Source organism: Bemisia tabaci, chromosome 5 (genome assembly GCF_918797505.1).
Source record: "Bemisia tabaci chromosome 5, PGI_BMITA_v3".
Lineage (NCBI taxonomy): Eukaryota > Metazoa > Arthropoda > Insecta > Hemiptera > Aleyrodidae > Bemisia > Bemisia tabaci.
In genome coordinates, this window is record NC_092797.1 from 30,511,886 (window position 1) to 30,530,247 (window position 18,362).

The following is an 18,362-nucleotide window of genomic DNA, read 5'->3' on the forward strand; positions in this document are numbered from 1 at the left end:
TAATCATTTAAATGGTGGATGATAACTTTTCTTTCGAGGGAGGAAAATACATTTTTGGAGAGCAAATTGTTTTGTTTTCTAAAACATCACAAAAAGCTGGAAAATAATTTAATTATGCTAAAACAAATTGGTCATGGCAAGATAAAATAATCATAATTTTATGAAAATTTGAATAGTATTACAGTTTACCGTACTTAAAAATTAAATTAGCCTCATTTGAAAAGTGTTGAAAAAATAGCTTAAAACTTATTTTAATAACTGAAGGCGTAAAGAAACATGTGAAGCGTCACCAGACATATACCAGGCTCCGAAGGTAGGACAAAAATTGTATCTTGGTTCGATGAAGCACAGTGGTTACCCGTATTATTCCTTTGATTTTTTTAGGAAAGTGTTGTATGGATGGTCAAAGCCCGCAACCACGTGCGCGTGGGTATTTCGTTTGCGGTGTTTGAAAAACTCCGCTCTTATTTTATTTCTTTAAAGGAGAACAAATCGACATTATGCCTTTTTTTCAGAATTTTCTTCGCACAGAAAAGAAAAATCACGGCAGTTTTTAAGAATTGCATATGAGTAATTTTCCATTTAAATAAGAAAGTATGACAGGAAGTCTGCGCCGTCGCAAACCAAGATACACGGTCTCGGACTTCCACCGTCAATATGCTACTTTGCATGTTACTCGTATTTAAAACAAATAGTCTGGAAATATACCTATTCATGATCTACAGCTTTTTGCAAGTTCATTAGGGTGAAGTATTAACTGGATGCTATGCTCACAATGAGGGAAAAATAAGGAAATAAAAGAAATACAAATTGATGTCTGGAAGAGCATCAGGAACACTAAATCGATTTTGAGCGTTGTTTGGATTTATTCATCCAGGCAAACTCCTCACTAAAGAAACTAGGATCTGAATTTCTGAATGATGTTCCTGGTGACTCGTCTGATATGTTGACAGTAATGGGTATTGGCCGTTCAAGATAATAGCCAGCAGTGCCGATTTCGGATCTAGTTCGGCGGTTTGCACCTATCCTGAAAAATGCAGAACAAGAAACCTCGTTACTCTGATTAACTGCTCAAATCTGCTGTTTGGAGGGGGAATAGTAACATGACGATCTTGCTATAGAGGAAAAATTTACTGTAGAGGGAGACAGTCTTAAATAAGACCGAAATTATCCATTTTAGTTCTGTACTAGTCTTGCAAGAACTATAGGTGATTCAAGAGCCCCTCTGGCTAGTGAAAAATGCAAGGTTTATAAGTGTTTGACACTTGATTTATTAGACGCAACCATTTACCTTCAATCAATGGTAAAATATCGTTAGCTCTACTGTAATCCCGATATCCAACGAAAGCACGTTTAATAAAGGCCGAAACTTTTCAATCACCAATTTTATGTTTAAAATAATTGTATTTACGAGAGGTAATTGTGGGTGCCTCTCTCTAAACAGTCTCAGATAAGAAAAAAAAAATTGTTTTTCGATTCCGAGAATGGGTTTCAAACCCAAGCAGATTAGCCTTGTAATTTATTATTTGTCAAACTTCAGGCGAAGGGTTCTTCGTTCTCCTAGAACACCAACTGCAAAAAATAACTACATATATTTGAGAATCATAGCGTTTGCGTTTACAGTTCATATCCTCTCGCACCACGTGAACGATGGTTTGAAACAGCAGGTCTAAAATCAGAGCACTGTAATAGTTACTAACTTACGAAGCTTTCTCCATATGGTTATAGTGGATATGAGCTCGCCTGATAAAATCTAATAAGCGCAGTTCTCGCTCGTTGGATTTTCTATTCCTGTATACTGCCGTGCTAAGGAAGAACGTCGTATGAATATTCGAGAGTTGCCAAATTTCCCTTGCTAAAACATGTATTTTTGACGAAATTCATGCATATTTTACCCTAAGATTTTCAGATATTTCAGATTAAATTACGTACAAAATTATCTGAAAATTTGGAGTAAAAAAATTCACAAATGCTCTTGAAAATTCGTATTTAATCTGTGGAGATTTGGCAATGCCTGAAGGTTCATACGGCGTTCTTCCTCAGCAAGCAGAATATAATAGAACGCATTGGAAGAGTTCACTTTCAAATACCTGTAAGTGCTATTCTACGATATGCACATCTGGTGAATCCTAACGAACTTCGGACCAAAAAAGTAGAGTAAAACCAGCTTTTGCTCTGATTTTTCATAAAAAACAAATGAGAGAAATGCATTTTTAAGCGCGTCAGAGGATGGAGGAAACGGCGTAAATGATGCTGTAAAAACTGTTTGTTATCGCGCAATGCGATGCGACTTATCATTTTCTGTCCTCGTTTTCAGCTTTGTTCCACCGTAAAAAGTTGATTACTTTGCTTACGAGAGCCTCATAAACGTATCTCGTAGACTCTGCATACACGGATGAATCTGTTACAGAGGCTACGGTCATGCATGCAGACGCTAACCCCTCTCCTTAACCTCGACCCGAGAGATTCGATAGCAGAGAATATCGTATAAAAAAAGGGCCCTATTTCACTGAATCTGATTTAGAGTTACTTTTTGGAACTTTGCTTTTCTCGTTACGCCATAAGTTTAGAAATTGACTCGGTCATCCCGCTTTTGGCTCCGTGCAATACATGGTTTCATAGATCGCATTTAAAGATTAAAAAAATGATCGTGGATGTCTAAATATATTTCTGGGAAAAAAATCTGTTGGTCATAACTATACACCCGTATTCGTCCACTTGTAAAACCTCAGATTTAGGAGAAGAATCGGTTTTCTTCAGGTGCATCTCAATGCTATGTTCTAATTGCCTGATATTTCATTCTCAAATATTTTGAAAAATAACCATTAACGCGAAGAGTAATGGTTACAAGTCACTGTTTGAACTCTTCTCTGATTCATCTTTTCATAAATCAAAATCGTTAAGTCTGGTTCAACCGTCAGAATCATACGCGAGGTGACTCTTCCAAGATGAGACGCTATGAAGCGCCTTGATTTTTTCAGGTATGCAACACGGACAGTCATCGAGCGAAAACAAGAGGTTACCTTTGTCAGCCTGTCATTCTAAAGTTTACATTTTTCTCACACTTGCGACCAAAGGCTGTAGGTACCCCCTAATTATTTTATACTTACCAAAACATGAAGTGGGATAAATTACCCCGGCTTTGAATGTTCTGGATGAATACCAAAGGTAGAATTGAGAGAACCATTAGAATAATATTTTTCAATGTGCCTGGCTCGAGAACGAAAAGGATGGGCACTGGTAAACTTGGGACAGGCTTATATCCATTAAGAAGCTCGTAGTAACTTGTTGGAGGATACATCATTACCATCTGAGTAAAATGAACCAAACTTGGTTAGTCACTCACAAATGTCATCCTCTGGGTGAATGATTAATTAAACAGCGGATAGTCGCTTAAAAAGCTGTGCTAGAAAATGTAATATGAATTCTATAATGGTAGTAATTATTGAAAATAATCATCCATGATTTTGACTTTTCTTCCTCCGAGCGAATGTTCTTTCACTTCTTACTTTTACATGTAATGCTTTCCTTTTTATTTCTTCTTTCACTTTTCACTACGCAAAAAAGACAACCTATTTAAAGCGTAAGTTTTAAAATGCTGAGGTGCATGCATTTTACAGTGCAGGCAACCGAGGCAGTTAAATTTCAAGGGAGGAAAATTGTTTTGTAGATTTTTCTGTTTTATTTTCATAGTATACTGCCGTGCTAAGGAAAAACGCAGTATGAATCTTCAGGCGTTGCCAGATTTCCTATGATAAAACGCGAATTTCCTGGTAAATTTATGAATATTTTCCTACCTATTTTTCAGATACTTTAGTACGCAATTTTACCTTAAGACTCTGCAAATTTTAAGAAAAAACATTCATAAATTTCCCAAAAAATAAGCATTTTATCGAAGGAAATCTAGCAACTCTTGAATGTTCATACGACGTCCTTCCTTAGCACGACAGTATAACAGCTAAACAAATGCGTTTGACGAAAAATAGGTAAAAATTGATCCAAAAAGATATTATTAGTTGAACATGATGTGTCCTGAATTGACAAAATCGTGATCTTCTATTATTTGAGTCAAAAAATTATAAATTTTGTCGCAACATAATTATTACGTAGTTATTAACGCAAGCATAGATTCTTCATGTTCCTTTGACAACGGAGGTATAGTATTTATATCACATAAATCATTTCTGCAAGTAATAAAACGAAGAGAAAGTACCTCGTTCCATAACCATGCTGCAAAAATACTGATGAATTTTACTATGGTCCACCATAGCCTCAAAGATTGTCCAATCAACCAAACGAGGAGTATCTCCTGTAAACGTAAATAATTTTCATTTATTAGGCAATTCGTAAGGAATTCATTGCTCGTCTCTAAAATTAATGGCAAATACAAGCCGTGCAGAAGGCAAACTCGTACTTTCACCAGTACCTAATTAGGCGAAAGTGAGGAAAATCGGGCACAGGATGAGAAAGGAAGGGAAGAGGGAGAAGAAACCGGTTTGTGACATGATTAACGTGATACGCTACCCTCATGATTTTATATTGTAGAGTAAGATTTAGCATGAATTTGTTATTATTTCAGTCAGGCCGGATTCACCTACTTGCTGCCCCCTCCTTTTTCGTTTTGAAACATTAATAAAAACTATCAAGTAAACGTGCCTGACGAGGAGGGGCGCATAAGACGCGTTTACTCGTGTTGGACACATTTTTTGCGAAAGCCCTGTCAACACTACTAGCTAAAGTTCACGGAGCTTTGCGCGAAAATTAAGTTCCGTAAACCTATCTCTATGTGGATACAAGGCCTTCCATTTATAAGAAGTGATTGAAAAAATTATGAAAAAACAAACCTAAATGCGGTTTAATCATTTTAACGTCTACCGTCGCGCCGCGCTGACCACTTTGTGTTTGGCGCAATGCGTGAAGTACCCCTACAGTCTTGTAGGCGCTATGCGTTTCACGCCGACCGCTGCTGACCGCACTGTGTTTGGCGCAATGCGTGAAGTATTCGTGCAGTCTTGTAGGCGCTACTATATTTGTTACAGCGCCGAGGGCTTCTCCTTTTCATCTCAAGTCCTCGTCATCATTGCTTTCATGCGCATTCCAGGCCAAATTGCGTGTATGGTTTCTCTCTTAACTCGACTAGTTAAAGGTGATGTCTCTTGTATCGCCAAAAGTCGACAAAAGTAGAAATTACTATAATCTCAAGAAAAGAGAGATTTTGTCCCCTTTTTTCATTTGTAATTTTTACTTTTTTTATACCTCATTTAAAAAAATTGCAAAATTCCCCCCCCCCCTAAATTTGCCGTCAATTTCGCGGCCCATGTGGCCACCGCCTAAATCCGGCCCTGATTTCAGTTCGACTAAATATTTTGCCAATGCTCTTCAAAATGTCTGAGAAACAGATTTTCGACTACATGTAAGTACAGGAAATAGCTATCGAAACGATACAAAAAAAACCCAAAAAACGTAAAATAAAACTTTTTAAGAAAAAATATGTGACACCTGCATGATACAAGATAAATACTCAATTTCCGAATGATGTCCAAACGAGATATGCTCAATTCGAGGGCACCTGAAAATCAAGTGTGATAAGTTCAGGGAGCTTCTCTGCCTACCTGAAGGATTAAATCTCGATGCGTTCTTCTCCAAAATAAAGTTCGACCAGAGGTGGTGACAATCTGATGGAGAAGCATGACAGTGCCGCTGAGGTAGAAGAGAGTTGGCAACGCTGAAAAAGCAGAGACGCCACATTTCATCGGCTCGAGTAGAACGTCCAGCTGATCCGCCATGTTCATCACGGAGTCCACGAGTCCTCCTCCATCTCGCGGCATCGTGGAAAATCATACTTCCCTCCGCATTAAGTATGAAGTGCCTAAATTCAACTGAAATTTATCTTAAACTTCACCTTACGCTGTGGTCAACTGGAATTTTGGTCGCCATTTCCGGCGAAATGCTGGTCGGTTAGGGTTCTCAGTAATTCATTGTTTTTGCTTTTAACCAATCAATTTGTTTATGGATCCGCAATGATTGCTAAGAGACGAGTATGATAACAGGACAGCGGAAGATCATTATTTTGGAAGCGTGTCCGTTAATGCCTTGTTTTATTTTTTTTTTTTTTTCATCTTGAGCTGAATCAGACCGTCTACAATGTCTGATTCCTTCTTATAATCTTTGCCTTGTGTTCAAGGGAGGGAGCTAAGTGAAATTCATTTAAACGTTGTCCCTATCACGACCACTGAAGATATTTAGCTAATTCAACATCTTCCACCGATTAATTCATTACGGATGTAATTTTGCAAATCCATAACCTTAGAAAATGTCGCAGTAAGCGTCCGTGTGAGGTGACAAAGGCTTGCTGTGGCAGAACTTTCATCCCCCCAAGATTAACTCGCTTTTTAAAAAACTACGTAGTTTTTTTTTTTTTTTTTTTTTTTTTTGGGCGATTGACCGGTCAATTGCCAGGTCAATCGCCGCATTTTTTCCTGTTATTCAAATATATTCAACCTTAACGCAACTGAAAAATTAATAAATAATAATACTAAAAAAGACAGTTTTCAATCCAAAAACTGAAATGTTCGTTTAAGCACCCTAATCTAAGTTTTTCATCTACTTAAATGTTTGAATATATTTTTCCTTGTATTATATCGGGTAAACTGTTTGAGTAAACAGTATAAAGGCGCAGTCACCAATGTAATTGCCCCTCGGAATAACTTTGAAATACATGAATTTACAAATTGAGCCAATGGCTGCAGGGGTACAGACACCCATTAATCATTTCTCTTCCTTCACGTAAATTCTGAACTTTGATATAAAATTATTTTTATTTTGAATATATTTTCTGCTTCATATATTCAATATTCATAGTGATATTCTAGGCTGAATATCTATGAAAAACTATGAGCGGAACGGGGTGTTGGATGAAAGGGGCGGAGTGATTGTCTTTACGCAAACACGGAAGGAAGGGATGAGTGCACTCACACAAGGAACATCTTGACTGTTTTCGTGCGGTCATGTGGGTGAGGCCGGAGCATTCTCCAAGCGCAGTGAAGGCCGAACAGTTCATATCAGCGCTGAATTAAGCCGGACATAAAGGTCTGACTTATTGTTCAAACATTTTCTGCTCTGTTAAGCAGAGTTCTGATAACAAAAATTTACCCGCAAATGGTGCGTTGCTCCGATATGTCATTACCAGAAGACCTACCGGCGTAATGAGTTGTGGCCTTGAGTGTGATTGCGAATCTTAAACGCGCGCCTTGAAAATCAATGGATAAATCAAGCATGCTATATCTTTCATTTGCGAGCCTAAAAAATTCTCTTTTTCTCTAAAGAAATTGAAAGAAAAAAAAGGAAACATATCTGTGCTCTGTGCATCGCATTTGCGTAAAAAATGTAAAGATTATGAAGTTTGATTACATTTCTTCGAGAAAGGAATGAAATAATTGAGACTTAAATAAATAAACAAGCTGCAGTGTCAAGAAAAAAAGTCGAGGAGCCCACAGATATCGAGTATACATCAGCTGAGAGTACATCGATTTTGAAACTGAACAGAAAAAGAATATATATACCTGGATAATAGAGATTTGATAATCTTGAAGGCGCCAAGATTGCATTATAGGCCACTTCTGCCATTTTGGATTTTTGAATTTTGAAAATTTGACTTAAATTTCAAGTTAAACATCACGGAGTACCCACTGCCACCAAGTTTCACAAAAATCGATTGAGTAGGAGCTGATACAGTATTTTCAGTCTCATCCACCATTTTGGATTTTGGAATTTCGAAAGTTTGAATAAAAATTCAACTCCTGCGTCAAAAATACCCCCGTGCACTAAGCTTTATAAAAATCCATCGAACAGGAACTTCATATCGTACGATGAACAGGACTTTACACAGTGGTGAACGATATACCATTCAATTTGCGAACGTTAGCGCGCCTTCATTTTCGTCTGATACTGTGCAATACTTCTGAGGTGGAATAGTTGCTCAGAGCGCCTTCAAGAGTATAGCTTCGACCAGATGGCGGAAGATTGCGACGGTTACCGCTAGAATTTCACTAAAGCGCGTGTGTAGTTACACATTTTCTCATCACCGACGATGAGATAAACAACTTTCATCCCTCAATTGGTGACGTTGCAAGTTTTTTACTTCATTTTTTTTCGTTTTTCATTCAAGTCTGTTTGTATGCTTTTCTTTAAAAGGGACGAAAGAAAATTATGAGTAAGGACCTCCGAACGAACAAAAACATGCACTACCGCGGAGGATTGTGCAATATACCTTGTTTTAAAAGGCTGTTTTCCGTCTTTGTGAGTATTGATTGCAGATTATTGTATGTAAGCAAGTCGTCGTTTTTTGATAGCCTGTTAAATTGAATAATTGAAATCAATTATACGATTCCTGCCACTGCAAAACTCCACTGAAAAAAAAAAACCTCCTGTGAATCCACTGCAGTTGCTAGTTGTGTTACTTGACTGAAATACTCAAAGGCCATTAATTGAAATCAGCCAAATTTTGCGAGAGGAGTGGGCAAAGTTTGGCGGGTAGAGGAAGGCAAAACTTCATGAAATTTCAATAAATTCCATTAAATTTAACAAAATGCACGTAGCCCAAAATTTACCTAATCCCCGTTAATTTCGCCTCAGAGAGGACAGAGGGGCAAGTCAGGGGTAGGAGAAGCAACCGATGGTTAAACTTTCAAACCATGTATCTCGGTTTGCGACGTTGCAGACCTCCCGTCATACTTCATTTTTTAAATGGAGAACTACTCAACGTCAATGCATTGAAACCTCCTTGATTTTTCTTGTCTGCGCGAGGAAAATTCTGCGAAAACTTCAAGGAAAATTGCTGATTTGTTATCCTTTAAGAAAATAAAAAGGGAGCGGAGATTCTGAAACACGGGAAACGAGATACGTGGTTTGGGAGTTTTACCACCTAAATTCCCCTCCTCACCCTCTCCATATAACGCCGATGTAGCCTCTGATAGGTTACAGAATACAAGACAGCTTATTATACTAACCAGTGACGTGGCGTGCTTTGCGATGTATCGATTGTTATGTCATTTAAATCTATGGAAAAGGATCGATAAACAGGGCGTTCGTCGTTCGTAGCGAACACCTCAATAATCGATTCTTTACCATTGATTTAAATTACATATAAAACGATATATCGCAATTCACGCCACGCCACTGGATAAATCCTGCTTATGCTCATATTTTATGCTGCCCTTTTAATACTCCTCCTTCTTATACCGCCTCATCGACCAATATCTAACCTTTCTTTTTTCAGAAAACTCGAAGTCTTAGGAGGAAAAAAAAACCGGGGAAAGGAAAGACGCTTAGAATGAACGTAGCGGGGATTAGGGGGGGGGGGGGAATTCATTCGTGATGGAGACGGCAGTAACGTCCCAAAAATTGTCGTGTGAAACTGAAATTGCGAACTGAAATTGAACTGAAAAACCTGAAAACTGACTAACTGGCATTACTTCGTCTAAGCTCAGGCGCTGTATTGGCGAGTATTCCAGCTATTTAATTATTTTATTCGAAATACTAAGGAATGAGAGGCGAGCTCCAGCGTCGGACCTCGAGATTTCAGTTTTGCTCGAGAAACTGTTTTCTTTCCGCTCCCTGACCCACTTCGAAGAAAATTAAGCGCCGCCTACGTTGATCTTTCTGGGCGGCTAAGTAACGCACGTTTAACGCCCCCTCCCCCTCCCTCCGACCCCCCCCCCCCCTGTTTTGCGACTCCAACAAGTGCCTCATCGATTTCGGTGATTTTCGTCGAGTACTCTCAACTGCGAGCAGGAATTTTGAGAACGCAGATCTTCCTCGCCTAATGAAGCTTATACAGATTTCGATCGATAACAGGATCATCCTAACTACATCTGTTATCGCTTAATTTACTCTCGGGGTTTACTGCGTTTTGACCTGAAATGTTGTAAATATATATACTTTACTAGCAAGACAATCTGTAGATTTGAGGCGGTTAGGATGTCTTAAAGTAAAGTAAAATAAATTGAAATAAAAAAAAAAAAAAAAGTAAAATAACTTAACTAAAATAAAATAAGAAAATAATCGAAAATAACATATAATATGATAAAAACAAAATAATAAAGTGAACTAAAAGAAAATTACCATACCAAACCAGCTGCTGGTTTGGTATGGACATGTGCGGAGAATGGCAGATAGTAGGTTGCCCAGAAAGGTATTTGATTGGGTTCCTCCCGGAAGAAGGCGGCGAGGACGTCGAGTAAAAGATTGGCGGGAAGGAGTGGAGGGGGAGATCAGACGGTGTAATCTGCACGATGATTTGTGGGAGGATCGATTCCGATGGCGATTTGGAGTCGCAGAGCGCTCTTGTGCGCTGAGGTAGCGGCTTGATATGTAAGGGAAGAAAATTATAATAAAATAAAATAAAATAGAAAGAAAAAATAATAAAAATAAAAAAAATACCATGAAAATTGGAAGACCCGCAGGATGAGATCCTTCATACAGGGCCGGATTGAGGGGGTGGCCACATGGGCCGCGGCCCATAACGGCAAATTTTGAGGGCGGCAAATTTTGCAATTTTTTTAAATGTATGTAAAAAAATCGGATTCAGAAAAAAATTACAAACAAGAAGAGGTGACAAAATCTCTCATTTCCTGAGAGTATATTAATTTCTAATTTTGTTGTCTTTCGGTGATACAAAAGACTGCGCACTTTAAATTAGTCGAGTTAAGAGAGAAACCAAACACGCAATTTGGTCTGGAGCGGCGCGGCGCAGAGAGCAATGATGACGAGGACTTGAGATGAAAAGGAGAAGCCCTCGGCGCGGCGGTTGGCATGTAACACATATTAGCGCCTACAAGAGTGCATGAATACTTCACGCATTGCGTCAAACACAGTGCGGTCGACGCGGCGCGGCGGCGGAAGTTAAAATTATTGAACCACATTAATGTTTGTTCTTTTATAATTTTTTGGTTCATTTCTTACAAATGAAAGGCCTTGTCCGCACAGAGATAGGTTTATGGAACTGAAATTTCGCGTGAAGTTCCGTGAACTTTTACTAGTAGTCTTGAGTCCGGGAAATAAAGTCTAAATGCTACATTTTCCCTGCCCGCGCAAATTTCCCGCCGTGCGCTGCTTCTTAAGTGCAACGACCAATCAACGTTGAGCGCGAGTATAAAATCGGTACCATGGCTACGTCACACAAGTTACTCATAATGACGCCATCAAAAACCGTAACCATCTTGCACAATGTTATGTCGACGAATTGTTTGTCCTGAAGGGAGAGGTTATCGTTATCATTTTCTATTGGGAACGATTTTTCTTCCTAAATAGTAATTTTTTGTGTTAAGTGTAGTGCCCAAAACTCGAGCCGAAATATCTACGAAGAAAATGAATTTTTCGCAGCTTCAAAAGAAGCGGTGCGCTTCAAATAAATCGAAAATAGAGGTATTGTATTCAGCATTGTTGGCTTCAGTTTTTCTTGATGCTCACTCATTGTGTTACTTGATGATTCTTCTTTAAATCTTTCTCATTTGCTGTCATTAGAATTTGTTCATTTTATCTCAACTTAGCAATGGGAAATAAAATGAACAAAACTTTACATTCAATGCATGCTCATCTTCTGAAGATACCCTCTCATGAATAGCGCAGTTAACCTCCTATTGACCTGTTGTTGTCGGTGTCTTGTTGATACATTTTGACCTCTCCCTAACAAAAGTTAAGTTAATTGACATGTAACTGATTTAAGAGGAAATATAAATTTCCCAATAACTTGACTATGATGGCAACCAACAGGATGGTTGGCTTTATTGCTGTGCGACACATATTTTGCACCACCCGAGTCATCATGTGGAACATCTGTTCACATAGTGGGTGTGTAAACAGAGTAGGTCGCTCCAGTTTAGAAAATAGAGTAATTTTTATTTGCTTTCAAGAATCACTGAAAATTTAATTGCTATTCAGGCATTGTAATGAAGGTATTTGTGAATATTTTAAAGATTATAGGTGAATTTAAGTGACCTACGTACTCAACTCAATTTTTTCAATCACTTAGATTTTAAAAAAGATTAAATTTCATCCTGATCATGGACTTTTTTACCTTCCCCAGTATCATATTTTATACTAATGACTACATGTCATAGGATCTTTGTACAAATAAGTAATACCTAAGTAAATTCATCCCCTGCATACTCCTGTGCAACGCACTCTAGATCTTTCTTCTCTTCTTTTCTTTGCTTAGCATCAGTTCCACTTTATTATGTGTACCTTTCAATTTTCAGATCGTTGGAAACCACGATGAATTTTTATCTCGAATCAAGAAAACATTATACTACGGAAAATTGCCTAACACAGATCGCCTAAGTCTTCCTGTAACTGGTAATTATCTCTGCCTCTGTTTGCATTCCCTCTAGTTTATTTATCTTCTACCTAGGATCTCAGAAGAATCTGATAAAAAGAGTGATCAATTTTTGGTAGCCTCTAAACCCTCTTGTTTCCTCAATACCATCGGAGTACAGTGTTGAGCTAGAAAATTTGACTACCATGAAAATAAAATTAAATTGAAAAGTTGTGACAAAATCATGTGTGCTTTGAATGCCTCCATAACAAAAATTGGTCGCAATAGCTTTTTCCTCATAAATTTTCTAAGTTTTGTGCAGTTGTTTGCAAACCTCATAATCTAAGGAGTAACCGATTATTTTTCCGTTTAAAAAAAGAAAAAAAAAACAAAACGCCAAAGTTACCTTTGCAAGATATGGTGGGTGAAAGGTAGAGTCAGGCAAATGATTATTCATGCCCCTAGCCCAGTGCTATTAAGATTGACAATTAGGATTTGACTAAAATGTGATTTTCCAGTGCATTTTCAAGAGTAAGAAACGCCCTATCTTGGGCTTGTGAGGGCAGAATTTTTCCCCTTCTCTTCCTCTCACCACCTTGAAAAAGTTGTGCTAAATGATCTTTTTGAACATTTTTATGGTCGATGAATCGTAAATTTTGCCTGTCATGGTTGTTGGAGTAAGCCAAAATACATATGCTTTCGAACTATTTTAACAGTGCTTGTAGGGAAAATGAACTGTTTGCCAGACCAACCTTATGACTTTTGCGGTGACAGTGGTCAAGTTTCAATCTTACAGGATTCTTGTTTTTCAATGCATAAACTAAATAAGTTAGCAATTTCAACAGCTGTAATTTATTGTGCATTTTTTTTTCCAGAACTAGCTGCTGAATTATACTCTGAGGTGAAACGAGAGAGAGAAAGTCTGGAACGTTTACAAATCGAGGAAGCCGCTCAATTCTCCCGCAAAGCATGTGTCCATCCCAGCTCCTTGGTCTTAGCCCTGGTTTACCTAGAACGATTGAAAAGTTGTAATCCTGATTATTTAGACAAATCAGCCCCGTTTGAATTGTTCGTTATTTCCTTAGTAAGTACATGTCTTCAATTTTTTTTATTTTCAATTATTTAGCTGTAATTTAAAGGTCAGAAAAAGGCCTTAAACTGGGTCAATGTCTGACATTCAATCAATTTTCGTGAAATATCCTAATTAGGGTTTCCAGTTGCCTTTTCAAAATCTTAAAATTGGAAAATCAAATCTGTTTGCTTCAATTTAATTTTGTTGTCTCTCAGTAAAAAAGGTTCTTGTTTTTGTTGTTACATGATGAATTAGTGTATTTATAATACCTAATTAAATAGCTCATAAAAGGGCCCTTTTCTTTGCTCGCCTGGTTTTTCTAATTGATCAACTTTACTGAATTATTTCCTCCAAGTTTAAGAGCTTTATCTTTTGTTCTTGATAGATGGTTGCCTGCAAGTACCTTAATGATGAAGATGAATATAATTATGACTGGGCTGTGTTCTCCTCTATGGAAGGGAAGAAAATTAATCAATTAGAAAAGGAATTTTTGAAAGCTATGGTAAGTTATTCTTGTTTGTTTGTATTTTTGTATACTGAAGTGTCTTACCATAGGAGCTGACACAATTCTTTAATTTGAAACATTTGATCCTAATTCATGAAAGTCATATCATGGTCATAACAAACATGGTGTTTGTTTTAATATACGTGCTTGCTTTGAAAGTAGAGATATCCTAATTTGTTCAATTAGCCCCTTCGATCAATAAAATTGATGCACTAAGTATGATAAGCATGTAAATATTCTTGACTTCAATAACAGTAACTATTTGTATTTAATGGCACATACTGCTAATGATTGATCACTCCATGGAGATGGTAACTGAGGGTTCCAAATTGACCCACTCATTTGTAATATGTATTCATGTTTAATTTTTCCAATTATTTTTCAGGACTGGAATTTATTTGTGAGTGATGAATTATTTATGACAAGACTGGAAGATCTAGAATCTTATTTAGCATTGAAAGAAGGGCGCAAAAGAGGTTACTACTCATACACAGAGTTGCTGTTTTTACTAGAAATGGTTGATTTTCTGTCTGCAGCAAGATCATTCTTCACGGTAATAATAATATTGAAGTTTTCAGCGTTTCCTCTTTTCTGCAGAAGAACCTTAGTTTGTCAGAAACACAAATTACGATTTGCCAACAATGTTCTTGGTCATAGTTTGAATGGAAGTTCAGCTGCATTGAAGAAAAGCTTGCAGGAATGAGAAGTATTGCTTTTCAAAAAGGATCTGAAGATGCTGATTTTCTTAACATTTTCTCTTTCTTTTTCCGCCTATTTAGGGAAGTTTTTGGAATTTGTTTTATTTTATTTTATGAAACAGACGTCTCGTAGTAGTCCCATTAGAACTTAGTATGTGAGCATGAGTAATGTATTAAGTTATTTGAGCTTAAGCATTTTGTCATACTCCCCTCTGGGTTTGTTCAATTTCAAAATGTTGCTCAAAAGGGAAAATCCAGCTGCAGTTGATGATAAGTCAGAATGAGGACAGTCAAATTCACTATTGGGCGTAATCAAATGCCCTTAAATATTTTGGCTATTTACCAGCAAACGGACCACCAAACAGGGTAAAAAAAGAAACGCTCCAGCATATGGTTCCATATTGAAACTAACTGTAAAATACAGTGATCAACTTGAGTGTTTCCAAATTCAACCTACAAGTGAGAAAAAGGCGTTTTTTTGTTTGTTAAGTAAAACTTTTATGCTCTTTATAAATGCAAAAGTCTTTCAAAGTCATATGGAAGGTAAAACTATACTTTTCATACGCGTTTGATAAAGCAAAAGAATTTTATGTACACTAAATTTTTCTTTACAAGTTTCTGAGTTTTGTGATTTACAGTTGTAGTTAAACTTTGCTAAGCTAAAGTCTATTAATAGTGGGGCGAACTAGATTGTTTTTAATCTCTATTGAACCAACACTAATTTTGATTTTCCTTGGGTCCAGGAAATTTCAACTGATTCTAATGTAACAACAAACATGAATTTCATAAGCAGCTTTCAAAAGTTTTTGATAGGTTTATGTTTAACAGAGCCTGCATAAAACTTAAGTGTAGGAGCATGTCTCGTAGTACTGAATTCTTACACTGCTGAGAAGTCCATTGTGTCTGTTAATATTTTAAAAAAAAAGTTTAAAGAAATAAAAATGCCCTCAACTCTTACAGAAAGGGATAAAATTCCATCTTAATTATGCACCTATTTTTAGTTGAGACATTATGCATCTACCCATCTAATATGTACCTATTGAATCAGACTTATTGCCAAACATGATTTTTTTAGCATAACTAATTTTTCAACAAAATTTATGAGTTATCTTGAATTTTATGTTCTAGATCTCTGCTGTCTGTGTTACAAGTTACATTGCCTTTGTCTTGACTGTCCTTGGATCATCTGTGGCTGTGAGTCAGATTAGCACTGCATTGAGTCAACTCTCTAAATTATCAACGGATGTTGGCACTTCCTCCGACTCTCCTGTTTTAACTCCCGATTCTTCCAATACTAGTGTAGCTAATGAAATAGACTTAAATGAAGATGAAATGGCAGCGGTTTTAAGAGTATTTGAATCTAAATTGAACTTGAATGCTGATGTTGAGAAATGGATCAGTCATGAATTATTAGTGAGAAAGGCTATTTCGGAAACTTGTGGCAATTCAAGCCTGGATATATCGTGGGGAAATGGATTACAAGGACTGAAATTTGGTAAAGAGACTGACTCTTGGGTATCAGCAGCAAGTGAACTCGTGAGATCTTACTGGCCTTCTAGTGTCTTGTCACAGTTGTATTTATCTCCAACAATTGAGTATGCCACACATTGAAGATGAGATAAAATAATATAGAGTGTGCTGTGACAGCCAGAAATCAGATTTTTTATATCCTTATTTTTTTACATTACTAACTAAAAAGTCTTTTTTATTTTATTTTTCCACTTTCAGCTCATTGAGTGACCTTAGAAGTTTAAGTGTAATTTTGTTTTAAGTGCGAATTCTTCAGAGGAAAGCTTGTTTCCGGTTCTCTTTTAAGTGTACCTCTGTTTACGTATTTTCATTTTTGGCGATAGAAATTTTATTTTTCCGTCTCTATTCTTCATAATTCTGATAGTTTGATATGTAATGGAAACTGGAATCCCCCCCCCCTTGCCTGCAGTGATTTTTTCAATATTGTTGCCTGTGATTTTTATCTACCTTTATTTTCCTACCTGCGGATATTTAATGTAAGTCATAAAGTTCTTTTAGCCATTGTAGATCTCCTTGGCTAATCATAGATTCAAAGACATTGCTACGAAAATTGGGTTTTACCTCTTTGTTGAACTCTCATTCAATTTCTAATTCATCTCTATTCCTTGAACATTATCCACCTTTAAGCTTTTTCGAAGATTACATATACCTATTTATGATAAACCCAACCATTTAAAACTGTCAATTTTTCTGTCATTATTGACTAACTGAAACTGGGAAACCTTTTGAGAGTTACAATCCACCCACTGATATCTTGCTTTTTTGCCACTCAACAAAAACAAAATGTTTGCCCCTTGTTTCCGGCTTGTTGTTCCTACAAATATTTTATACTTTAATTTTGTCCGACAGGTGTGCTCCTTTTTTTTAAGAAAAAAAAAATGAATGAGCAACTTTCCAGAGTTATTCTGTCAAAATCAAGGTGGTGAGTGGGGACAGGGCACTTTTCCCATTTTAATTACATCCAGAAAAGTGACCTTTCAGCACTCAGCACCTTAATTTTGTGCTTTGAAAATATTAAGAGGGTTATTAAAAAGCAAGCCATCCAAGCCATTGATTACAAAATCTAGATTTAGTAAGAATTTATAATCTAAGCCATTTCAGAACTATGGAAATGCCTATTTTTCTGGAGAAAAAAAAGAATGTGGCACTTTTCCTCTTGACTCCTATGTAATTAAACCGCTGCTGCTCCTAGTTTTTGTAGATATCTATATTTCCGTATCATTGTTTAGAAAAAAGTGGCAATAAGCAAAAATTATTGAATTATGAAATGTTCGAAGTATAAAAAGGCTGATTAATACCTTTCAGCATAAGACTCCTTCTTTGCTTAAAATTTCTTAGAAACAAGAGTTTTAGCAGTTAGTTCATGATCGTATTGTTTTTTACACCCAATGGTTTTTAATGTATGAAAAGGCATCTTCTCCATATTGCCTATGGCTGTATCGATTTCCTGTTTTCATTTACATGCTTACTTTTAAGTTATTTTATTAATTTTATTTCCCGCCTCTTGAGGGATTTTGCTTTATTATAAGAAATGAATTAATGCTTTTTCCAAAGGTATCATATTAATTAGCTACTAATTTACTACTGAATTATTTTTTGTCTAGTGATACTAATTCTGTATTAATTTCCCGGTTTTTATCTCACGAAAAATAGAAAGCTTGCAAAGAGTTTCAGCTCTTTAAACGATACCTAATTTTCAACCTTGACATTTTCTCTGGAGACAGTACCCATTAAGTGCAGATGTATTTATGTTCATCCAGTGAGTTTGAAAGCCCGTAATATGTTATTCTTCTCTCATCTCTCTTCATGCATTTTTCCATAACACATAACTATGAGCTATGGTATAAGTATTTGTAATTCATCAAATATTTTGTTTCCTCTGTTTGAAGGTTCCTTTTTTCATTAATAAAAAGGTGATCCTCTTCCATATTTTTCTGTTCTTATTCCTCCTTTTGAACCTGTTTGCTGTGTACTGAATCACAACTTAAGTTTACTACTGAAAGAATTGAGCAATCTGCTGCTAATTATTTTCATTTTTTCATGCAAAATTTTTTAATGTGACAGTCATATCATTTCCAGTTTTATGATGCTCATTTAAATACAAAAAAATTATTTTTCTCTTATGATTTTTTCTCCTTGTATTCAATTCGTGTGTTCATTATTTATAAATAATTACCAAAAAAACTAGTGATCACTCCCGAAATAAGCAAACAGAAAAAGCACAATTTTCGCAACCGACCATAG

At 36.5% G+C, this 18,362-nt stretch overlaps 2 protein-coding genes across 2 annotated transcripts; one reads left to right on the forward strand and one right to left on the reverse strand.

Annotated features, from left to right (window-relative positions):
• Window positions 1–620: 620 nt before the first annotated feature.
• On the reverse strand, window positions 621–6,249 carry LOC109037521 (uncharacterized). Its single transcript, XM_019052240.2, has 4 exons — window positions 5,613–6,249; window positions 4,214–4,309; window positions 3,111–3,310; window positions 621–1,027 (listed from the first exon to the last, which is right to left on the reverse strand). Exons 1-4 carry the CDS (start codon window positions 5,826–5,828, stop codon window positions 838–840), a joined length of 702 nt encoding a protein of 233 aa, XP_018907785.2. The 5' UTR covers window positions 5,829–6,249; the 3' UTR covers window positions 621–837.
• Window positions 6,250–11,230: 4,981 nt separating this feature from the next.
• Window positions 11,231–18,045, forward strand: LOC109037477 (protein CNPPD1). Its single transcript, XM_019052171.2, has 6 exons — window positions 11,231–11,424; window positions 12,258–12,354; window positions 13,189–13,397; window positions 13,771–13,887; window positions 14,276–14,443; window positions 15,717–18,045. Exons 1-6 carry the CDS (start codon window positions 11,368–11,370, stop codon window positions 16,197–16,199), a joined length of 1,131 nt encoding a protein of 376 aa, XP_018907716.2. The 5' UTR covers window positions 11,231–11,367; the 3' UTR covers window positions 16,200–18,045.
• The last annotated feature ends 317 nt before the right edge of the window (window positions 18,046–18,362 follow it).